This window comes from Carcharodon carcharias, chromosome 2 (genome assembly GCF_017639515.1).
Source record: "Carcharodon carcharias isolate sCarCar2 chromosome 2, sCarCar2.pri, whole genome shotgun sequence".
NCBI classification, from domain to species: Eukaryota; Metazoa; Chordata; class Chondrichthyes; order Lamniformes; family Lamnidae; genus Carcharodon; species Carcharodon carcharias.
In genome coordinates this window covers 9,690,749-9,715,693 of record NC_054468.1, presented here as the reverse complement: position 1 = coordinate 9,715,693, position 24,945 = coordinate 9,690,749, and the positions used below count along the sequence as shown (strand labels likewise).

The window sequence follows — 24,945 nt, the reverse complement described above, 5'->3', positions numbered from 1 at the left end:
AGCGGGTCCCTGCGTATGAACGTATGCAGCTTCTTGCAAGTGTAAAATGAGCCACATTACGAGCTCTAAAATAAAAGCAAATAGCAAAAAAAAAATCACGTTGAACTCGAGACATTAACTCGGTTTCTCTCTCCACAGATGCTGCCAGATCTGCTGAGTTTTTCCAGCATTTTCTATTTTTATTTCATGTTATGAATGCAACTGGTTATCTTAAACTGGTTGTAGCTGTCGCTATTAGCACACTCAGGAGTGTTCACCAAGTGCTGCCCAAACACGAAATCACATCCGGCAATTGACTTGCCAACCAGTCAGCACCCTTTTCTCCTGCATAGATCATGACACTATAAAGTATAAATCATGGTGAGCGTTTGAAATTTAGCATTCTTGCATTTGTCCTGATGTGTGCAAGATGAAAACCTCCATCAAACTCTTTCGAACAAGATTCAAGTTCCGTCCCTACCAAACAATTATTCCACTTGAGTTGTCTCTCCAAGCATGCTTACCTGATGTGATAGTCTGTTGTTGGTTGTAAATCAGTCAGGCTGCATTCTAAATCTCCTCCACTGAAAATAGTGCAAACAAACTGATTAGAATTGAAGCTCGGAAGGTGGCCACTCAGCCCATCCTGCCAATGCTAGCTCTTTGGAAGAGCTACCAAGTTAAACCTCCCCCCCAACCATGCTCTTTCCCATAGCCCTGCAACTGCCTTCCATTTAATGTTCCTATTGAATCTGCTTCCACCGCCCTTTCAGGCAGCACCTTCCAGATCACAACAACTCGCTGTGTAAAAATTATTCTCGATTCCAGAGATATCAAGGGATATAGAATGTTGCAGCAGATGGGAGATCAGCAATGGTCTAGTTGAATAGTGGAGCAGGCATGAGTGGCCGAAAGGCCTACTTCTGCTCCTATTTCCTATGTTCCACATGACCCATTGGGATCTGCTATCAATCACATAAACCTGTCCCCTCTGGTTACCCCGACACTCCTGCCAATGGAAACAGTTTCTCCTTATTTATTCTGTCAAAATCCTTCATGATTTTGAACTCCTCTACTAAATCTCCCCTTAACCTTCTCCTGCTCCAACTCCAGCTTCGCTAGTCTCTCCACGTCACTACCACACCCCCACCCCAACCCCCCCTCCGCCACCTCTGGCAGCATTCCCAGAAATCTCCTCTGCAGCCTGTCCATGGCCTCGACATCTCTGCTCTAGGCTGGGGCACACGTGGAGATTTCTGCACCGCACGAGGAGGCGGAGAAAAGGCCCAAGCTATCAAAGGGAGGAAATTTGGAAGTCAAAATATCAAAACAAATGGGTTCCCGTTTGCTCTTCTGAATCGGCGTGGGGGTGCCAGTCAGGAACCTGTCACAAATTGGCCACTTCTGTGGGGTGAAGTTCACTCTGGAAATTCCAGAGAACAGCAGCTAAGCCAACAGTGCTCAGCAAAAATGATTTGAACTCAATTGAACATCTATGATCATCAACATGCCCTCTGACTCATTGTCAAAGCATAGTGCATCAACTCAATCCCAATTAATCATTCTTCTAACTCATGTATTACCTGTCCTGGGAGTGTTTGATGGGGACAGTGTAGAGAGAGCTTTACTCTGTATCTAACCCTGTGCTGTACCTGTCCTGGGAGTGTTTGATGGGGACAGTGTAGAGGGAGCTTTACTCTGTATCTAACCCCGTGCTGTACCTGTCCTGGGAGTGTTTGATGGGGACAGTGTAGAGAGAGCTTTACTCTGTATCTAACCCCGTGCTGTACCTGTCCTGGGAGTGTTTGATGGGGACAGTGTAGAGGGAGATTTACTCTGTACCTAACCCCGTGCTGTACCTGTCCTGGGAGTGTTTGATGGGGACAGTGTAGAGGGAGCTTTACTCTGTATCTAACCCCGTGCTGTACCTGTCCTGAGACTGTTTGATGGGGACAGTGTAGAGGAAGATTTATTCTGTATCTAACCCCGTGCTGTACCTGTCCTGGGAGTGTTTGATGGGGACGGTGTAGAGGAAGGTTTACTCTGTATCTAACCCCCGTGCTGTACCTGCCCTGGGAGTGTTTGATGGGGACAGTGTAGAGGAAGATTTACTCTGTATCTAACCCCAGGCTGTACCTGTCCTGGGAGTGTTTGATGGCTACAGTGTAGAGGGAGCTTTACTCTGTATCTAACCCCGTGCTGTACCTGTCCTGGGAGTGTTTGATGGGGACAGTGTAGAGGGAGTTTACTCTGTATCTAACCCCGTGCTGTACCTGTCCTGGGAGTGTTTGATGGGGACAGTGTAGAGGGAGTTTACTCTGTATCTAACCCCGTGCTGTACCTGTCCTGGGAGTGTTTGATGGGGACAGTGTAGAGGGGGATTTACTCTGTATCTAACCCCGTGCTGTACCCGTCCTGGGAGTGTTTGATGGGGACAGTGTAGAGGGAGTTTACTCTGTATCTAACCCCGTGCTGTACCTGTCCTGGGAGTGTTTGATGGGGACAGTGTAGAGGGAGTTTACTCTGTATCTAACCCCGTGCTGTACCTGTCCTGGGAGTGTTTGATGGGGACAGTGTAGAGGAAGATTTACTCTGTATCTAACCCCAGGCTGTACCTGTCCTGGGAGTGTTTGATGGGGACAGTGCAGAGGAAGATTTACTCTGTATCTAACCCCAGGCCTACCTGTCCTGGGTGTGTTTGATGGGGACAGTGTAGAGGGAGTTTACTCTGTATCTAACCCCGTGCTGTACCTGTCCTGGGAGTGTTTGATGGGGACAGTGTAGAGGGAGTTTACTCTGTATCTAACCCCGTGCTGTACCTGTCCTGGGAGTGTTTGATGGGGACAGTGTAGAGGGAGTTTACTCTGTATCTAACCCTGTGCTGTCCCTGTCCTGGGAGTGTTTGATGGGGACAGTGTAGAGGGAGTTTACTCTGTATCTAACCCCGTGCTGTAACTGTCCTGGGAGTGTTTGACGGGGACAGTGTAGAGGGAGCTTTACTCTGTATCTAACCCCGTGCTGTACCTGTCTGGGAGTGTTTGATGGGGACAGTGTAGAGGGAGTTTACTCTGTGTCTAACCCCGTGCTGTACCTGTCCTGGGAGTGTTTGATGGGGACAGTGTAGATGGAGTTTACTCTGTATCTAACCCCAGGCTGTAACTGTCCTGGGAGTGTTTGATGGGGACAGTGTAGATGGAGTTTACTCTGTATCTAACCCCAGGCTGTAACTGTCCTGGGAGTGTTTGATGGGGACAGTGTAGAGGGAATTTACTCTGTATCTAACCCCGTGCTGTACCTGTCCTGGGAGTGTTTGATGGGGACAGTGTAGAGGGAGCTTTACTCTGTATCTAACCCCGTGCTGTACCTGCCCTGGGAGTGTTTGATGGGGATGGTGTAGAGGGAGTATACTCTGTATCTAACCCCGTGCTGTACCTGTCCTGGGAGTGTTTGATGGGGACAGTGTAGAGGGAGTTTACTCTGTATCTAACCCCGTGCTGTACCTGTCCTGGGAGTGTTTGATGTGGACAGTTTAGGGGGAGCTTTACTCTGTATCTAACCCCGTGCTGTACCTGTTCTGGGAGTGTTTGATGGGGACAGTGTAGAGGGAGTTTACTCTGTATCTAATCCCGTGCTGTACCTGTCCTGGGAGTGTTTGATGGGGACAGTTTAGAGGGAGTTTACTCTGTATCTAACCCCGTGCTGGACCTGTCCTGGGAGTGTTTGATGGGGACAGTGTAGAGGGAGTTTACTCTGTATCTAACCCCGTGCTGTACCTGTCCTGGGAGTGTTTGATGGGGACAGTGTAGAGGGAGTTTACTCTGTATCTAACCCCGTGCTGTACCTGTCCTCAAGGCACTGACACTGGACGTTTGAAATGCAAATGTTTTTTCCCCCAGTCACTCAGGTTTTTCCCTACAGGAATGTGGGTTTCTAGATGTTGGCTTTTCTCACCTATAAATAATCTTGTACTTCCCGTCCTTTCCCTTATCCGAAGAGGCTACTTCATAGTTACAGGTGTAAGGCAGGCTGTTGGTGTGCTTGTCCCCATTTGTCAGGCCTACAGGAGGAGCCCAGCTGAGCAGAGCTGCCCTGGCCTGGACATTGGACACCTGGGAAAGAGAACACATAAGATGCAATTAAATCGCACTGAAACAAGCCATTCAGCCCACTGCTCCATGCTGGTGTTTATGCTCTACATGAGATTCCTCCCACCTTACTTCATCTCCCCCTATCAACATGTCTTTCCGTTCCCTTCTTGCTCAAGTGTTTATCCAACTTCTGCTTATCCCCTCCCCCCACCCTACCCCCACAAGGACCGTCCGTCACTTGTTCATGTTGTTCTTTCCAGAGCGCTTACCATTGTCCTGCTACTACCACATTCTGCTTTCTGACCTTAATGCCACCATCATCACCTCCTTTAGCCAGAACCACTAACCACATTAATACCCACTTTGTCTTTTTGTTTATGACATCTTTGTCAATCTCTTCTGTGCCCCCACCTATCGCTGGCCTTCTATCCAGCTCCAGCACCCCCCTCCTTAAACAGTATAAATTTCATCGCATTTTTACTTTGCTTTAGCTCTGAAGAAGAGTCACACGGACTCGATACGTTAACTCTGTTTCTCTCTCCACAGACGCTGTCAGAGCTGCTGAGTTTTTCCAGCATTTTTCATTTGTGTTTTTCCTTTTCTATGTCATTTGTGCAACCAATCCCTGTGGTAACGAGTTCCATATTCTCACCCATCTCTGAGTAAAGAGGTTTCTCCTGAATTCCCGACTGGATTTAGTGGTGACCATCTTATATTAATGATCCCTGGTTTTGGATTCCAACTCAGATGGAAACGCCTTCTCTTTGTCTACCTGATCAGCCCTTTCCATAATTTTCAAGGACTTTACTCAGTCATTCCTCAATCTTCTCTCTGATAAAGAAAAGAGTCCCAGTTTATTCCATCTTTCCTGACGGTAATAGCCTCTCAGTTCTGCTGTTATCCTTGTAAATCTTTTCTGAATCTTCTCCAGTCATGGAGGATCAGTATAGTCCAGGACATGATGAGGACTGGACAGAGTGAGAGAGAAGACCTGGTAAGTAGTGGTTTTCACATAGCGAATTGGTCAGTTGTAGAGTTGAAGAGGAATACGAGAGAGATGAGGAGTTCTTTAAGATGTTGGACACCAGTGGGTTGGAAGAGTGGTCAGTAGTTGAGTCTTGATTTGAACAAACAAGGATGAAGGGAGGGTGCTTCAGAAATCCTCTCCATTACCAAGACCTGTTACTTCAACCTCCACAACATCACCCATCTGCTGCTCCCCCATTCATCACCACCTCTGACATCTCCAGCCTCGGAGAGTCCAATTCTCTCCCAAGCAGCTTTTCATTCTCAGTAGCAGATGGGAATGAGGCGGGGGGCGGAGACGGCTGATGTAATGGAGGCGGAACTGGACACTCTTGGAGATGGAGAATTTGAGGTCAGAAGCTGAGCTCAGGAGCAAGTAGAAGTCCGAGGTTGCAAAGTGAACGATGGAGTTGAATTGGTGTAATTTTTCTGGCCTTACAGCAATGCTGTGGCCTAGCCTCATACTCTCCCCACCACATGTGCTCTCCCTCTCTCCCCACTATGCTCATTCCCCCACACACTGTACGTTTGCTCACACACTCATCCCCCCCACCGCACCCCCCACCCCCCCACCGCCCCCTCCCCAACCCCCCCACCGCGCCCCCCCCCCCCGCTCTCCCCTCAGCTTTGTTCCCCACGTTCTTGCTCATTCCCATTTCTCTTTCACCTGCCTCGCACCACACTCCCCTCGCTGCCTGTGCCTCTTCTCCCTACTCCTCCTCCCCACCCCCCAGCCTTCGTTTCCACCTCCCATTTACTCTCACTCCTCGCTCACTCTCAAAACCTTCGCTCTGCACCCCTCCCCCAGCTCAACCTGGAAAAGAAACTTAAGTTAATTTATCACCTTTTGCCCCATCTTCAGCCTATTCAGCTATGCAACATCTCACTTAGACCATGGTCTAACCTTCAGGGCGTTCAAACATCACATACCTCCCACCAAACTCACAGTTATCACCATAAACAGTACGAGGACAGCAGAGATCAGCTCCCAAGCCCTGAATCTTCACCCCTCCCACCTCCAAGTGCACTGTGGGATGTGTTGCTATGCTAATGGTGCTATATAAATGCACATTGTTGTTGAGTAATTTTTCTGATCAGTAAAAATTGCGTGAATTTGAACACAAAATTCTAAGAATTCAAACTGTTCAGAAATGCTCATTTGTGAAAGTAAAAAAGGGAAAAAACAGCAAAATTGGTGTATGGGACATTTTTTCTAGTGGTTCCCTCCAAACAAACTTGAGCCACAAAACTGAGGTCCTGGAACAACCAACCACGAGACCTGAGACAATCTGCTTACTAGCCCCCTCCAGTGGCTCAATGGGCTATTACACCAGCGAGGAAAGAGGGAGCAAAACTTCCTCTAAGTTATTAAGCAAACTGTGCATCCTCCCTCACACCAAGTCCCGCTCACTCATCACACTCTCTGCTCTTTAGTCTGCAGAGGTTCCTAATCTGGCATTGCCCCCAACTTCCATCCTTGTTTTCAAATCCCTCAAAGGCCTCACAGAATCACACAGTGCAGAAGAGGCCCTTCAGCCCATCGAGTCTGCACCGACACATGAGAAACACCTGACCTACCTACCTAATCCCATTTACCAGCACTTGGCCCATAGTCTTGAATGTTATGATGTGCCGAGTGCTCATCCAGGTACTTTTTAAAGGATGTGAGGCAACCCACCTCCACCATCCTCCCAGGCAGCACATTCCAGACCGTCACCACCCTCTGGTAAAAACATTTATCCTCACATCCCCCTAAACCTCCTGCCCCTCACCTTGAACTTATGCCCCCTCGTGACTGACCCTTCAACTAAGGGGAACAGCTGCTCCCTATCCACCCTGTCCATGTCCCTCATAATCTTGTACACCTCGATCAGGTCGCCCCTCAGTCTTCACTGCTCCAACGAAAACAACCCAAGTCTATCCAACCTCTCTTCATAACTTAAATGTTTAATCCCAGGCAACATCCTGGTGAATCTCCTCTGCACCCCCTCCAGTGCAATCACATCCTTCCTATAATGTGGTGACCAGAACTGCACACAGTACTCCAGCTGTGGCCTCACCAAGGTTCTATACAACTCCGACATGACCTCCCTACTTTTGTAATCTATGCCTCGATTCATAAAGGCAAGTGTCCCATATGCCTTTTTCACCACCCCACTAACATGCCCCTCCATCTTCAGAGATCTATGGACACACACGCCAAGGTCCCTTTGTTCCTCAGGACTTCCTAGTACCACGCTGTTCATTGAATACTTCCTTGTCAAATTACTCCTTCCAAAGTGTATCACCTCACACTTTTCAGGGTTAACTTCCATCTGCCACTTATCTGCCCATTTGACCATCCTGTCTATATCTTCCTGTAGCCCAAGACACTCAACCTCACTGTTAACCGCCAGACCAATCTTTGTGTCATCCGCAAACTTATTAATCCTACCCCCCACATAGTCATCTATGTCATTTATATAAATGATGAATAATAGGGGACCCAGCACAGATCCCTGTGGTACGCCACTGGACACTGGCTTCCAGGCACTAAAGCATCCTTCTGTCATCACCCTCTGCCTCTTACAACTAAGCCAATTTTGAATCTACCTTATCAAATTACCCTGTATTCCATGTGCGTTTGCCTTCTTTATAAGTCTCCCATGTGGGATCTTGTCAAAGGCTTTGCTGAAATCCATATAAACTACATCAACTGCACTACCCTCATCTACACACCTGGTCACATCCTCAAAATGTTCAATCAAATTTATTAGGCATGACCTCCCTCTGACAAAGCCATGCTGACTATCCCTGATCAAACCTTGCCTCTCCAAGTGGAGATAGATTCTCTCCTTCAGAATTTTCTCCAATAGTTTCCCTACCACTGAGGTGAGACTCACTGGCCTGTAGTTCCCTGGCTTATCTCTACAGCCCTTCTTAAATAGCGGAACCACATTAGCTGTTCTCCAGTCCTCTGGCACCTCCCCCGTGGCCAAAGAGGAATTAAAAATTTGGGTCAGAGCCCCTGCGATCTCCTCCCTTGCCTCCCTCAGCAGTCTGGGACACATTTCATCTGGACCTGGAGATTTGTCCACTTTTAAGCCTGCCAACACCTCCAATACCTTGTTACTCCCTATATCAACTTGCTCAAGAACCTCGCAGTCTCTCTCCCTGAGTTCGATACCTTCGTCCTCATTCTCTTGGGTGAAGATGGATGTGAAGTACTCATTCAACACTCTAGCGATGTCCTCTGACTCCACCTGTAGATTGCCCCCTTGGTCCCTAATGGCCCCTACTCTTTCCCTGGTTATCCTCTTCCTGTTGATATACTGATATAATATCTTGGGATTTTCCCTACTTTTCCCTCCGTGTCTCTCTAATCTCCTCTAGCCACCCCCCCCCCTCAGCTCTCGCAGATCACTGCACTCCTCCAATTCCAGCGTCTTGCACATCCCTGATTTTAACCCCTCCAACATTAGCGGCCGTGCTGTCAGCTGCTTGGGCCCTAAGCTCTGGAATTCCCCTCTCTGAACCTCTCCACTTCTCTCTCCTCCTTTAAGACGCTCCTTAAACCAATCTCTCTGACCAAGCTTCTGGTCACCTGTCCTAATGTCTCATCACATGCCACAGGGTCCAGTTGTTCCTGTGAGTCATCTTGCGAAGTTTTACTATCTTAAAAGAGTTGCGTCAGACGAGTTGTTGTTGTATCTGAGAATAAGGACAGTAAGTGCTTTGAACACTCTGTGGGCCAGGCAGTGTCTAAACTCCACCTCACGCATCGATCTGGGGTGCTGCGGAGTTTGGGGAGGGGGGGGGGGCGGTGGGTGGTGAGGTTAAATCACTGGTTCCCACATCTGCACCCATCTGACCCCCACACATCCTCAACTCTCGAGCCCAGGTTACTGTCAGGCCTGTAGGTTTTGCTGAGTTAAAGTAAATGGAACCCAGGTGCTTTCTGTAATTGGGAGGGGGGAGGGGGGAGGGGGGGGGGGGGGGGGGGGGGGGGGGGGGGGGGGGGGGGGGGGGGGGGTGTAAGAATTTTCCACCTTAACCCAAATTTCTCAGTTGAAATCAATATTCTGGGGTGTTACCAATCAGAATTTTGTTTGCAAACAATCCATGTGAATATTGCTGAAAATAGAGACAACTTGCTGAAACTTTTCATCTTGCGCTCATCAGGACGAACACAAGAATGCCAAAAGTTTCAAACAATCACAACAATTTATACTACAGGAGAAAAGGGAGCTGATTGGTTGGCAAGTGGACTCAGATTGGCTGAGCCAATGCCATGGGGAAATCACAGGCAGCCATAGGCTTCCCAGGTTTCTGGGTAACTCAAAAAAGTTGCAAGTCTTGAGCACATTCCTTTAGTTTGCAGCGAGCGGGTCCCTGCGTATGAACGTATGCAGCTTCTTGCAAGTGTAAAATGAGCCACATTACGAGCTCTAAAATAAAAGCAAATAGCAAAAAAAAAATCACGTTGAACTCGAGACATTAACTCGGTTTCTCTCTCCACAGATGCTGCCAGATCTGCTGAGTTTTTCCAGCATTTTCTATTTTTATTTCATGTTATGAATGCAACTGGTTATCTTAAACTGGTTGTAGCTGTCGCTATTAGCACACTCAGGAGTGTTCACCAAGTGCTGCCCAAACACGAAATCACATCCGGCAATTGACTTGCCAACCAGTCAGCACCCTTTTCTCCTGCATAGATCATGACACTATAAAGTATAAATCATGGTGAGCGTTTGAAATTTAGCATTCTTGCATTTGTCCTGATGTGTGCAAGATGAAAACCTCCATCAAACTCTTTCGAACAAGATTCAAGTTCCGTCCCTACCAAACAATTATTCCACTTGAGTTGTCTCTCCAAGCATGCTTACCTGATGTGATAGTCTGTTGTTGGTTGTAAATCAGTCAGGCTGCATTCTAAATCTCCTCCACTGAAAATAGTGCAAACAAACTGATTAGAATTGAAGCTCGGAAGGTGGCCACTCAGCCCATCCTGCCAATGCTAGCTCTTTGGAAGAGCTACCAAGTTAAACCTCCCCCCCAACCATGCTCTTTCCCATAGCCCTGCAACTGCCTTCCATTTAATGTTCCTATTGAATCTGCTTCCACCGCCCTTTCAGGCAGCACCTTCCAGATCACAACAACTCGCTGTGTAAAAATTATTCTCGATTCCAGAGATATCAAGGGATATAGAATGTTGCAGCAGATGGGAGATCAGCAATGGTCTAGTTGAATAGTGGAGCAGGCATGAGTGGCCGAAAGGCCTACTTCTGCTCCTATTTCCTATGTTCCACATGACCCATTGGGATCTGCTATCAATCACATAAACCTGTCCCCTCTGGTTACCCCGACACTCCTGCCAATGGAAACAGTTTCTCCTTATTTATTCTGTCAAAATCCTTCATGATTTTGAACTCCTCTACTAAATCTCCCCTTAACCTTCTCCTGCTCCAACTCCAGCTTCGCTAGTCTCTCCACGTCACTACCACACCCCCACCCCAACCCCCCCTCCGCCACCTCTGGCAGCATTCCCAGAAATCTCCTCTGCAGCCTGTCCATGGCCTCGACATCTCTGCTCTAGGCTGGGGCACACGTGGAGATTTCTGCACCGCACGAGGAGGCGGAGAAAAGGCCCAAGCTATCAAAGGGAGGAAATTTGGAAGTCAAAATATCAAAACAAATGGGTTCCCGTTTGCTCTTCTGAATCGGCGTGGGGGTGCCAGTCAGGAACCTGTCACAAATTGGCCACTTCTGTGGGGTGAAGTTCACTCTGGAAATTCCAGAGAACAGCAGCTAAGCCAACAGTGCTCAGCAAAAATGATTTGAACTCAATTGAACATCTATGATCATCAACATGCCCTCTGACTCATTGTCAAAGCATAGTGCATCAACTCAATCCCAATTAATCATTCTTCTAACTCATGTATTACCTGTCCTGGGAGTGTTTGATGGGGACAGTGTAGAGAGAGCTTTACTCTGTATCTAACCCTGTGCTGTACCTGTCCTGGGAGTGTTTGATGGGGACAGTGTAGAGGGAGCTTTACTCTGTATCTAACCCCGTGCTGTACCTGTCCTGGGAGTGTTTGATGGGACAGTGTAGAGAGAGCTTTACTCTGTATCTAACCCCGTGCTGTACCTGTCCTGGGAGTGTTTGATGGGGACAGTGTAGAGGGAGATTTACTCTGTACCTAACCCCGTGCTGTACCTGTCCTGGGAGTGTTTGATGGGGACAGTGTAGAGGGAGCTTTACTCTGTATCTAACCCCGTGCTGTACCTGTCCTGAGACTGTTTGATGGGGACAGTGTAGAGGAAGATTTATTCTGTATCTAACCCCGTGCTGTACCTGTCCTGGGAGTGTTTGATGGGGACGGTGTAGAGGAAGGTTTACTCTGTATCTAACCCCCGTGCTGTACCTGCCCTGGGAGTGTTTGATGGGGACAGTGTAGAGGAAGATTTACTCTGTATCTAACCCCAGGCTGTACCTGTCCTGGGAGTGTTTGATGGCTACAGTGTAGAGGGAGCTTTACTCTGTATCTAACCCCGTGCTGTACCTGTCCTGGGAGTGTTTGATGGGGACAGTGTAGAGGGAGTTTACTCTGTATCTAACCCCGTGCTGTACCTGTCCTGGGAGTGTTTGATGGGGACAGTGTAGAGGGAGTTTACTCTGTATCTAACCCCGTGCTGTACCTGTCCTGGGAGTGTTTGATGGGGACAGTGTAGAGGGGGATTTACTCTGTATCTAACCCCGTGCTGTACCCGTCCTGGGAGTGTTTGATGGGGACAGTGTAGAGGGAGTTTACTCTGTATCTAACCCCGTGCTGTACCTGTCCTGGGAGTGTTTGATGGGGACAGTGTAGAGGGAGTTTACTCTGTATCTAACCCCGTGCTGTACCTGTCCTGGGAGTGTTTGATGGGGACAGTGTAGAGGAAGATTTACTCTGTATCTAACCCCAGGCTGTACCTGTCCTGGGAGTGTTTGATGGGGACAGTGCAGAGGAAGATTTACTCTGTATCTAACCCCAGGCCTACCTGTCCTGGGTGTGTTTGATGGGGACAGTGTAGAGGGAGTTTACTCTGTATCTAACCCCGTGCTGTACCTGTCCTGGGAGTGTTTGATGGGGACAGTGTAGAGGGAGTTTACTCTGTATCTAACCCCGTGCTGTACCTGTCCTGGGAGTGTTTGATGGGGACAGTGTAGAGGGAGTTTACTCTGTATCTAACCCTGTGCTGTCCCTGTCCTGGGAGTGTTTGATGGGGACAGTGTAGAGGGAGTTTACTCTGTATCTAACCCCGTGCTGTAACTGTCCTGGGAGTGTTTGACGGGGACAGTGTAGAGGGAGCTTTACTCTGTATCTAACCCCGTGCTGTACCTGTCTGGGAGTGTTTGATGGGGACAGTGTAGAGGGAGTTTACTCTGTGTCTAACCCCGTGCTGTACCTGTCCTGGGAGTGTTTGATGGGGACAGTGTAGATGGAGTTTACTCTGTATCTAACCCCAGGCTGTAACTGTCCTGGGAGTGTTTGATGGGGACAGTGTAGATGGAGTTTACTCTGTATCTAACCCAGGCTGTAACTGTCCTGGGAGTGTTTGATGGGGACAGTGTAGAGGGAATTTACTCTGTATCTAACCCCGTGCTGTACCTGTCCTGGGAGTGTTTGATGGGGACAGTGTAGAGGGAGCTTTACTCTGTATCTAACCCCGTGCTGTACCTGCCCTGGGAGTGTTTGATGGGGATGGTGTAGAGGGAGTATACTCTGTATCTAACCCCGTGCTGTACCTGTCCTGGGAGTGTTTGATGGGGACAGTGTAGAGGGAGTTTACTCTGTATCTAACCCCGTGCTGTACCTGTCCTGGGAGTGTTTGATGTGGACAGTTTAGGGGGAGCTTTACTCTGTATCTAACCCCGTGCTGTACCTGTTCTGGGAGTGTTTGATGGGGACAGTGTAGAGGGAGTTTACTCTGTATCTAATCCCGTGCTGTACCTGTCCTGGGAGTGTTTGATGGGGACAGTTTAGAGGGAGTTTACTCTGTATCTAACCCCGTGCTGGACCTGTCCTGGGAGTGTTTGATGGGGACAGTGTAGAGGGAGTTTACTCTGTATCTAACCCCGTGCTGTACCTGTCCTGGGAGTGTTTGATGGGGACAGTGTAGAGGGAGTTTACTCTGTATCTAACCCCGTGCTGTACCTGTCCTCAAGGCACTGACACTGGACGTTTGAAATGCAAATGTTTTTTCCCCCAGTCACTCAGGTTTTTCCCTACAGGAATGTGGGTTTCTAGATGTTGGCTTTTCTCACCTATAAATAATCTTGTACTTCCCGTCCTTTCCCTTATCCGAAGAGGCTACTTCATAGTTACAGGTGTAAGGCAGGCTGTTGGTGTGCTTGTCCCCATTTGTCAGGCCTACAGGAGGAGCCCAGCTGAGCAGAGCTGCCCTGGCCTGGACATTGGACACCTGGAAAGAGAACACATAAGATGCAATTAAATCGCACTGAAACAAGCCATTCAGCCCACTGCTCCATGCTGGTGTTTATGCTCTACATGAGATTCCTCCCACCTTACTTCATCTCCCCCTATCAACATGTCTTTCCGTTCCCTTCTTGCTCAAGTGTTTATCCAACTTCTGCTTATCCCCTCCCCCCACCCTACCCCCACAAGGACCGTCCGTCACTTGTTCATGTTGTTCTTTCCAGAGCGCTTACCATTGTCCTGCTACTACCACATTCTGCTTTCTGACCTTAATGCCACCATCATCACCTCCTTTAGCCAGAACCACTAACCACATTAATACCCACTTTGTCTTTTTGTTTATGACATCTTTGTCAATCTCTTCTGTGCCCCCACCTATCGCTGGCCTTCTATCCAGCTCCAGCACCCCCCTCCTTAAACAGTATAAATTTCATCGCATTTTTACTTTGCTTTAGCTCTGAAGAAGAGTCACACGGACTCGATACGTTAACTCTGTTTCTCTCTCCACAGACGCTGTCAGAGCTGCTGAGTTTTTCCAGCATTTTTCATTTGTGTTTTTCCTTTTCTATGTCATTTGTGCAACCAATCCCTGTGGTAACGAGTTCCATATTCTCACCCATCTCTGAGTAAAGAGGTTTCTCCTGAATTCCCGACTGGATTTAGTGGTGACCATCTTATATTAATGATCCCTGGTTTTGGATTCCAACTCAGATGGAAACGCCTTCTCTTTGTCTACCTGATCAGCCCTTTCCATAATTTTCAAGGACTTTACTCAGTCATTCCTCAATCTTCTCTCTGATAAAGAAAAGAGTCCCAGTTTATTCCATCTTTCCTGACGGTAATAGCCTCTCAGTTCTGCTGTTATCCTTGTAAATCTTTTCTGAATCTTCTCCAGTCATGGAGGATCAGTATAGTCCAGGACATGATGAGGACTGGACAGAGTGAGAGAGAAGACCTGGTAAGTAGTGGTTTTCACATAGCGAATTGGTCAGTTGTAGAGTTGAAGAGGAATACGAGAGAGATGAGGAGTTCTTTAAGATGTTGGACACCAGTGGGTTGGAAGAGTGGTCAGTAGTTGAGTCTTGATTTGAACAAACAAGGATGAAGGGAGGGTGCTTCAGAAATCCTCTCCATTACCAAGACCTGTTACTTCAACCTCCACAACATCACCCATCTGCTGCTCCCCCATTCATCACCACCTCTGACATCTCCAGCCTCGGAGAGTCCAATTCTCTCCCAAGCAGCTTTTCATTCTCAGTAGCAGATGGGAATGAGGCGGGGGGCGGAGACGGCTGATGTAATGGAGGCGGAACTGGACACTCTTGGAGATGGAGAATTTGAGGTCAGAAGCTGAGCTCAGGAGCAAGTAGAAGTCCGAGGTTGCAAAGTGAACGATGGAGTTGAATTGGTGTAATTTTTCTGGCCTTACAGCAATGCTGTGGCCTAGCCTCATACTCTCCCCACCACATGTGCTCTCCCTCTCTCCCCACTATGCTCATTCCCCCACACACTGTACGTTTGCTCACACACTCATCCCCCCCACCGCACCCCCCACCCCCCCCACCGCCCCCTCCCCAACCCCCCCCACCGCGCCCCCCCCCCCCCCGCTCTCCCCTCAGCTTTGTTCCCCACGTTCTTGCTCATTCCCATTTCTCTTTCACCTGCCTCGCACCACACTCCCCTCGCTGCCTGTGCCTCTTCTCCCTACTCCTCCTCCCCACCCCCCAGCCTTCGTTTCCACCTCCCATTTACTCTCACTCCTCGCTCACTCTCAAAACCTTCGCTCTGCACCCCTCCCCCAGCTCAACCTGGAAAAGAAACTTAAGTTAATTTATCACCTTTTGCCCCATCTTCAGCCTATTCAGCTATGCAACATCTCACTTAGACCATGGTCTAACCTTCAGGGCGTTCAAACATCACATACCTCCCACCAAACTCACAGTTATCACCATAAACAGTACGAGGACAGCAGAGATCAGCTCCCAAGCCCTGAATCTTCACCCCTCCCACCTCCAAGTGCACTGTGGGATGTGTTGCTATGCTAATGGTGCTATATAAATGCACATTGTTGTTGAGTAATTTTTCTGATCAGTAAAAATTGCGTGAATTTGAACACAAAATTCTAAGAATTCAAACTGTTCAGAAATGCTCATTTGTGAAAGTAAAAAAGGGAAAAAACAGCAAAATTGGTGTATGGGACATTTTTTCTAGTGGTTCCCTCCAAACAAACTTGAGCCACAAAACTGAGGTCCTGGAACAACCAACCACGAGACCTGAGACAATCTGCTTACTAGCCCCCTCCAGTGGCTCAATGGGCTATTACACCAGCGAGGAAAGAGGGAGCAAAACTTCCTCTAAGTTATTAAGCAAACTGTGCATCCTCCCTCACACCAAGTCCCGCTCACTCATCACACTCTCTGCTCTTTAGTCTGCAGAGGTTCCTAATCTGGCATTGCCCCCAACTTCCATCCTTGTTTTCAAATCCCTCAAAGGCCTCACAGAATCACACAGTGCAGAAGAGGCCCTTCAGCCCATCGAGTCTGCACCGACACATGAGAAACACCTGACCTACCTACCTAATCCCATTTACCAGCACTTGGCCCATAGTCTTGAATGTTATGATGTGCCGAGTGCTCATCCAGGTACTTTTTAAAGGATGTGAGGCAACCCACCTCCACCATCCTCCCAGGCAGCACATTCCAGACCGTCACCACCCTCTGGTAAAAACATTTATCCTCACATCCCCCTAAACCTCCTGCCCCTCACCTTGAACTTATGCCCCCTCGTGACTGACCCTTCAACTAAGGGGAACAGCTGCTCCCTATCCACCCTGTCCATGTCCCTCATAATCTTGTACACCTCGATCAGGTCGCCCCTCAGTCTTCACTGCTCCAACGAAAACAACCCAAGTCTATCCAACCTCTCTTCATAACTTAAATGTTTAATCCCAGGCAACATCCTGGTGAATCTCCTCTGCACCCCCTCCAGTGCAATCACATCCTTCCTATAATGTGGTGACCAGAACTGCACACAGTACTCCAGCTGTGGCCTCACCAAGGTTCTATACAACTCCGACATGACCTCCTTACTTTTGTAATCTATGCCTCGATTGATAAAGGCAAGTGTCCCATGTGCCTTTTTCACCACCCCACTAACATGCCCCTCCATCTTCAGAGATCTATGGACACACACGCCAAGGTCCCTTTGTTCCTCAGGACTTCCTAGTACCACGCTGTTCATTGAATACTTCCTTGTCAAATTACTCCTTCCAAAGTGTATCACCTCACACTTTTCAGGGTTAACTTCCATCTGCCACTTATCTGCCCATTTGACCATCCTGTCTATATCTTCCTGTAGCCCAAGACACTCAACCTCACTGTTAACCGCCAGACCAATCTTTGTGTCATCCGCAAACTTATTAATCCTACCCCCCACATAGTCATCTATGTCATTTATATAAATGATGAATAATAGGGGACCCAGCACAGATCCCTGTGGTACGCCACTGGACACTGGCTTCCAGGCACTAAAGCATCCTTCTGTCATCACCCTCTGCCTCTTACAACTAAGCCAATTTTGAATCTACCTTATCAAATTACCCTGTATTCCATGTGCGTTTGCCTTCTTTATAAGTCTCCCATGTGGGATCTTGTCAAAGGCTTTGCTGAAATCCATATAAACTACATCAACTGCACTACCCTCATCTACACACCTGGTCACATCCTCAAAATGTTCAATCAAATTTATTAGGCATGACCTCCCTCTGACAAAGCCATGCTGACTATCCCTGATCAAACCTTGCCTCTCCAAGTGGAGATAGATTCTCTCCTTCAGAATTTTCTCCAATAGTTTCCCTACCACTGAGGTGAGACTCACTGGCCTGTAGTTCCCTGGCTTATCTCTACAGCCCTTCTTAAATAGCGGAACCACATTAGCTGTTCTCCAGTCCTCTGGCACCTCCCCCGTGGCCAAAGAGGAATTAAAAATTTGGGTCAGAGCCCCTGCGATCTCCTCCCTTGCCTCCCTCAGCAGTCTGGGACACATTTCATCTGGACCTGGAGATTTGTCCACTTTTAAGCCTGCCAACACCTCCAATACCTTGTTACTCCCTATATCAACTTGCTCAAGAACCTCGCAGTCTCTCTCCCTGAGTTCGATACCTTCGTCCTCATTCTCTTGGGTGAAGATGGATGTGAAGTACTCATTCAACACTCTAGCGATGTCCTCTGACTCCACCTGTAGATTGCCCCCTTGGTCCCTAATGGCCCCTACTCTTTCCCTGGTTATCCTCTTCCTGTTGATATACTGATATAATATCTTGGGATTTTCCCTACTTTTCCCTCCGTGTCTCTCTAATCTCCTCTAGCCACCCCCCCCTCAGCTCTCGCAGATCACTGCACTCCTCCAATTCCAGCGTCTTGCACATCCCTGATTTTAACCCCTCCAACATTAGCGGCCGTGCTGTCAGCTGCTTGGGCCCTAAGCTCTGGAATTCCCCTCTCTGAACCTCTCCACTTCTCTCTCCTCCTTTAAGACGCTCCTTAAACCAATCTCTCTGACCAAGCTTCTGGTCACCTGTCCTAATGTCTCATCACATGCCACAGGGTCCAGTTGTTCCTGTGAGTCATCTTGCGAAGTTTTACTATCTTAAAAGAGTTGCGTCAGACGAGTTGTTGTTGTATCTGAGACTAAGGACAGTAAGTGCTTTGAACACTCTGTGGGCCAGGCAGTGTCTAAACTCCACCTCACGCATCGATCTGGGGTGCTGCGGAGTTTGGGGAGGGGGGGGGGCGGTGGGTGGTGAGGTTAAATCACTGGTTCCCACATCTGCACCCATCTGACCCCCACACATCCTCAACTCTCGAGCCCAGGTTACTGTCAGGCCTGTAGGTTTTGCTGAGTTAAAGTAAATGGAACCCAGGTGCTTTCTGTAATTGGGAGGGGGGAGGGGGAGGGGGGGGGGGGGGGGGGGGGGGGGGGGGGCGGAGAAGGGGAGGGGAGGGGGTGCCAGAGTATGGAGCAGCCCTTGAAGACGAAAGTCTACGACAGAATTCATCAAAGTTAATGCTGAGCTCAATTTGCTGGTCCTATTGGGCCATCTGGTGGGCAAATGACAAACTACACAACAGCAAAAGGTTTTCAAAGCTCGGGTCTTAAGAACTGATTCATGGTCCATAGAATTCACCTCCCATCACCGATAATGGAGTTGCTGATTAATCACAGTGATCGATCGCTATTGATGAATCTACTCTAGCCAGATATGAGGTGAGAAAAACCTCCACTGAAGGGGGGAGAGCTTTAGAAACCACGGGTCCAAAAGGCACCTGGTCCATCTCAGGCCATGCTCCGCTCAGCACACACGTCTCAAATTACTCAGATATCGGATCCCAACATGTTATTTTCTGGAAGAAATCCATCTCATTTTTATTTGTATGGATCATTATTAACTGTCTCCCCAGGGACACGATTCCACAACTTGTTGACCGCTCACTCGCTGAATTATTCTTCCCAGAGATTAAGGCGGACGTGTCCCAGGAGGTTTCGTCACATGACCCCACCCCTGCAAGTGCCCCCGCTCAGTCAAACAGCCTTTGCTCCCCTTGCACTAACCCCACAACGCCGCCCCACCCCCCCCCCCCCCCCCCCCCCCCACCCCCCGCCACCACCACCACCCAAACAACCACCATCTCCAATACTTCTATAACTTTGGTGCCACCTTTGACCGCAGCATGAGTTTCTGACCTCACGCGCCTCTGGCCTCTGACCACCAACTCAAGGACAATTAGGGATGGACAATAAAAAATGTTGGCATAGCCAGCAACACCCACATGCAGCGAACGAACATAAGAACAAAAATCGTGCCATCGTCAAGATCGCCTATCTCCACCTCTGTAGCATCGCCCGACTTCACCCCTCTCAGCTCATCTGCGGCTGAAACCCCTGTCTATTCCAACGCACTCCTGGCTGGTCCCCACTTTCTACCCTCCGTAAACTTGAAGTCACCCAAAACTCTGCTGCCCATGTCTTAATTCACACCAAGTCCTATTCCGCCCATCACTCCTGCGCTCGCTGACCTGCATTGGCTCCCAGATACAAACAAAAGTCTTGATTTAAAAACTCTCGTCCTTGTTTTCAAATCCCTCCATGTCTTCGGCCCTCCCTATCACTGTAACCACCCCCCCCACCCCGGGGATACCCTGCACTCCTCCAGCTCTGGCCTCTTGTGCAGTCCCAATTTTTAATCTCTCCACCTTCGGCGGGCGTGTGTTCTGCCTGGGTCCCAGGTTCCAGAATTCCCTCCCTAAACCTCTCCATTTCTTTACCTCACTCTCCTCCTTTAAGACACTCATTTAAACCTTCCTTCCTGGCCAAGTGTTTGGTGACCTGTCCCAATATCTCCTGATGTGGCTCCCTGCATTGTTCATTTAAAATGCTCCTACAAAGTGCTTTAGACTATTAAGATTATTTTAGCTGCTTTATAAATAGGTCGTTGTTGTCGAAGGTGTTCAAAGAAAACGCAAAAAATAAAAACCAACTTTTTATCGGTGTCCTCATGACTTCCTCCCTCCACATTCACAGCACAGGAAGAGGCCATTTGACCCATCGTTCCTGTCTTGGCTCTTTGAAGGGTCTATCGAATTAGCACGGGGAGTGGGGGCTAATTCGATAGATCCTTTCTCCTCATCTCACCCCCAACCCCCACCTCTGCCTTGTCCACCAGAACGTGGGGGGTTATTCTCTCATTTCTGCAGACTCCAGGGCCATCCACCCCCTCAGTGTAATCCTCCTTGATCAGTGAACCCAGCCAATAAGGGTATGGGATGGGATGGGATTACAGAAGGGTTGGACAAGGGAGATGAGATGAGGTGGGAAAGAATGGGATTCAGATGGGAATGAGATCAGGATGCAATGAGGGTCCAATCGAATCGAATGGGATGGCTTAGGATCTGGGTGTTTCTAGGCATAAGCTACATAGAACCAGGCCATTCAGCCCATCTAATCTGTTTATTATCTCCACACGTCTCCTTCCATTCCATCTACCTCACTCCAGGCTTTCAGTAAATCTATCTGTTCCCTTTGTTCCCATGTACTTGTCTAGTTTCTGATTTAAAGTTACTCCTCAATCGCTTCCTGCGATAGCGAGCTCTACTTTCTAACCACTCTCTGCGTAAGTTGGGGCTATGGAGGTGCTGAAACCGTCTCCCAGACCCTTCCTCATTCCAAACGCCGAGACTCCTGAGTTGTCCCAAACACTGCCTGTTTCTCACGGTGAAGACGGGCCACACATACCTGTGGCCTCCCCATCCCAGAAAGCATGTCTTGGACCCTTTTTGTTTCTGAATCGAAATCTGGAAGGCAAATTTAAAAAAAAACAACGTTAAAATTCAGCAACACCATGAGGCGGGGCTGGACTAACTGAGGATAGAGAACCACAATCGAGCTTTCAGCTTCGAAAACCGCAACTTTGAGTAGCAGGACCCGGTGTTTCAGTTACCCCCAATTTTTTGGGGGGTCCCTCCGATTTCTTGCACTTCTTGTGTTATCGTCTCCCACTGCGTTTCAGGTCCCACAGTGCCAAGACCCTCTGGAGCCTCCAACGCATCCCCATGCAGCAGTAATTTAACCCCGAGTTGGCAGTTCCATTGAATTCAATGTCATAACTTTCCAGGGAGGGACCCAAACCGAGAGGCTAACATTGTTTCTCTCTCCACAGCTGCTGCCAGACTTGCGGAGTATTTCCAGCGTTTTCTGTTTTTATTGAATGTTTGGTCTCAGCCACAGGGACTTGAGTACAGGAGCAGGGATGTCTTACCGCAGCTGTACAGGGCCTTGGTGAGACCACACCCGGAGTATTCTGTGCAGTTTTGGTCTCCTTACCTAAGGAAGGATATATTTGCCATAGAGGGAATGCAGCAAAGGTTCACCAGACTGATTCCTGGGATGGCAGGATTGTCGTATGAGGAGAAGCTGGGCCGACTAGGCCTGTATTCACTGGAGTTTAGAAAAATGAGAGGGGATCTCATTGAAACATATAAAATTCTGGTTGGACAGATTGGATGCAGGGGTGATGTTTCCTCTGGCTGGGGGGTCTAGAACAAGGGGTCACAGTCTGAGTATATGGGGTAGACCATTTAGGACTGAGATGAGGGGAAACTTCTTCACTCAGAGGGTGGTGAACCTGTGGAATTCTCTACCACAGAGGCTGTGGAGACCAAGTCACTGAATATATTTCAGAAGGAAATAGATAGATTTCTGGACTCTAAAGGGTATCAAGGGGTATGGGGAGAGAGCGGGAGTATGGTGTTGGGATAGAGAATCAGCCATGATCATATTGAATAGCAGAGCAGGTTCGAATGAGCTACTCCTGCTCCTATTTTCTATGTTTCTATGAGTGAATAAATGTAGGGTTTACAACTGGTTGAAAGAAGCAAGAAGTGTGCAATCTGGACATGGGGAGTCTGGGGGGGATTGAGAGACGGAGAAATATTCAGGGGATATCTGCAGTGCTCTTTGTTTTCCGCTCCTTATCAAGGTCTCCCTTTTAAGAGAGAGCGATGAGGAGAAGCTTTTTCTCCCAAAGGGTTGTTGGTGTGTGGAATTCCCTTTCCTAGAAAGCAATGAAGACTGGGTCATTGAATTTATTCAAGGCAGAACAAAAACAGAATTACCTGGAGAAACTCAGCAGGTCTGGCCGCATCGGCGGAGAAGAAAAGAGTTGACGTTTCGAGTCCTCATGAACCTTCGACCGAACTGAGTTCGGTCGAAGGTTCATGAGGACTCGAAACGTCAACTCTTTTCTTCTCCGCCGATGCGGCCAGACCTGCTGAGTTTTTCCAGGTAATTCTGTTTTTGTTTTGGATTTCCAGCATCCACAGTTTTTTTGTTTTTATTCAAGGCAGAGTTTGACAGATTTTTGACAGGCAAAGGAGTCAAGACAGGAGAGTGCTGCTGAGACCACACCCAGATCTTATATAATGGTGGAGCAGGCTCAAGGGGCTGAGTGGCCTACTCCTGCTCCCATGGTCCTTCCTAGGTCACAAAGTACTTCATGGCTCATGGGTCATTCCCAGTCACAATTCTTTCAAAGACTGGGAGAGGTTGAACCGGGCATCGGTGGGTGTGGACAGTCCAAACCCAGTTACATGCCCATCCCACACTGCCGGACATGCCCAAGATGGGGGAACTCTTCTCCCATCTCCTGCACAGGGTAGGGCAAAGAAAGGCTGAGTTTGTGGCAGCGCTGGGATAGCCAATCTCAGGGGGGGCTGGTGCGATGGGATGCTGTGTAGCTAGGCAACAGAGAAGGCAGCTGAGACTGAACCCCCCCCCGCTCCTGATGGCTGACCCCGTGACTCCTCAGCTCGAAGCTGATTGGATAGGATCAGGGCTTCTGGGCGAGGCCTTCACGGGTTACAGCGCTGACCCTCCCCGTCAGAACTCACACTGTAACCACAGCCATATGGGCGGGTATGGGGTCATGACCTGAGCTACCAGACCACAGTCCAGATCCCAGTCCTCACACAGGACGCAGCACAAGCGAGGGCACAAACCATCTCGCACAGGGAACAGTCCAATCAAATGCCTCCAAGACAACTGGAATCCAGTTAATCCAGCTCAGGGGATGCATTGCAGATTCACCAGAATGGTACCAGGGGCTAAAGGGTTAGATTGCAAGGGCAGGTTGCATGGGCTATGCTTGGGTTCCATGGAGTTTAGAAGATTAAGGGTGATCTACACGAAGTGGTGGGGAGTCGAGGTTCTGTGGTAACACACATGTTTACACGCATGTTGTAGTCTGGAGCTATGAACAGTGATGTTCTTTCTACCACACGGCTGAATGGGAATCTCTCTCGCCCTTACCGCCTCCCATTGGCGTCTGTTGGTACTCGCCCCGTTTGGTTGCGTTATGATCTTGGCCAACAAGTCCTGGAGTGGGACTTGAACCCAGCGCCTCTGGCTCAAAGGCAGGGACACTACCCAATGAGGCACAAGACCTCCTCGATCGAGGTGTTTCGGAGGTGCGGGGGGGGGGGGGGGGGGGGCGGTATGGGATCTAGAACAAGAGGGCACAAACTTAAAATTAGAGCGAGGCTGTTCACGGGTGATGTCAGGAAGCACTTCTTCACACAAAGGGGAGCGGAAATCTGGAACTCTCTCCCCCCAAAAATCTGTTGAGTCTTTTTCAGCAGTGGTGGGGGGTGGTGGTGAGGGGGGTGTGAGGGTCAACTGAAAACGCTAAAAATTTTGGGATTGCTAGTTTCTTGTTGGGGTGAAACTGAGACAGGTAGATGGAGTGAAGATACAGGTCAGCCACGATCTGATGGAATGGAGGAGCAAGTCCGAGGGGTTGATTGGCCTCCTGTCTTCCATCCCATAATCTACTGGACACACAGCGAGACCAACCCGCACCATAACTCTCGTCTCCAAGGCCCTGAGAAGCTTCGGTTTTCAGTGGAACTTTTTTTTTACTCTTTATCGGGATGTGGGTGTCGCTGGCGAGGCCGGTGTTTGTTGCCCGTCCCTAGTTGCCCTTGAACTGAGTGGGTTGCCCGGACATTTCAGAGGGCAAGTTAAGAATCAGCCAGGTGAGGATTTCATTCCCTAAAGGACCCAGTGAACCAGATGGGTTTTTATGACAATCGACGATAAGTTTCAGAATCACCATCGCTGAGACTAGCTTTCCAATTCCAGATTTTATTGATTGAATTTAAATTCCACCCGCTGGCGGTGATGGGATTTGAACCTGTGTCCCCCAGAGCATTAGACTAGGCCTCTGGATTACTAGTCCAGTGACACTGCCACTGCGCCACCATCGGCTCCCCCTAGGGGGCAGCTCGGGTGCTGGGAGAGTTGCTCCATCAATGCTCCAATTTGGATCATTCAGTACAAACCGCAGACTGGCCCTGGGATGAAGGCCACAACCAGGAACAACATCCGGCCTGGGTCAGACATCCACACCCAACGTCATTCAACCAGCTCAGGCCACAGCTCCCCTACCACAGAAACTCAGCCCCTGGGCGGTGACCTGAGCATCGCTGGCCTGTGCTCTCTAGGCCGAGCTGAAGGCTCGGTTAGACTCCTGCGTCATAAGCAGAAAGGCGTTGGGTGAGAAAGGAAGAGGCTGCCTGCATTTCTGTAGCGCCTTTCACTACACCAGAACATCTGAAAACACCTCCCAGCCAATGAAGTACTTTTTGACGTGTGGTTACTGTTGTAGGAATGTACAATGTAGGAAGCACAGCTGCCGATTTGTGCACAGCAAGCTCCCACAGACAGCGATGATCAGGTAACCTGTTTTTCAGTATTATTGGTTGAGGGGTAAATATTGATTGATGTCCATGTACACCAGTCAATGAAAATAAACAGGCAGGTGCAGCAAGCAATTAGGA

At 48.9% G+C, this 24,945-nt stretch overlaps 1 protein-coding gene across 1 annotated transcript in view; it reads right to left on the bottom strand.

The window, feature by feature from the left end:
* fndc3ba (fibronectin type III domain containing 3Ba) overlaps positions 1 to 24,945 on the bottom strand; it is a 444,633-nt gene that overhangs the window by 163,461 nt on the left and 256,227 nt on the right. The window contains exons 7-9 of the mRNA XM_041204259.1: positions 20,846 to 20,904; positions 13,384 to 13,541; positions 9,959 to 10,018 (exon numbers count right to left, since the gene is read on the bottom strand). Coding sequence (XP_041060193.1) covers positions 9,959 to 10,018; positions 13,384 to 13,541; positions 20,846 to 20,904 — 277 coding nt within the window. The remainder of the gene's footprint in view (positions 1 to 9,958; positions 10,019 to 13,383; positions 13,542 to 20,845; positions 20,905 to 24,945) is intronic.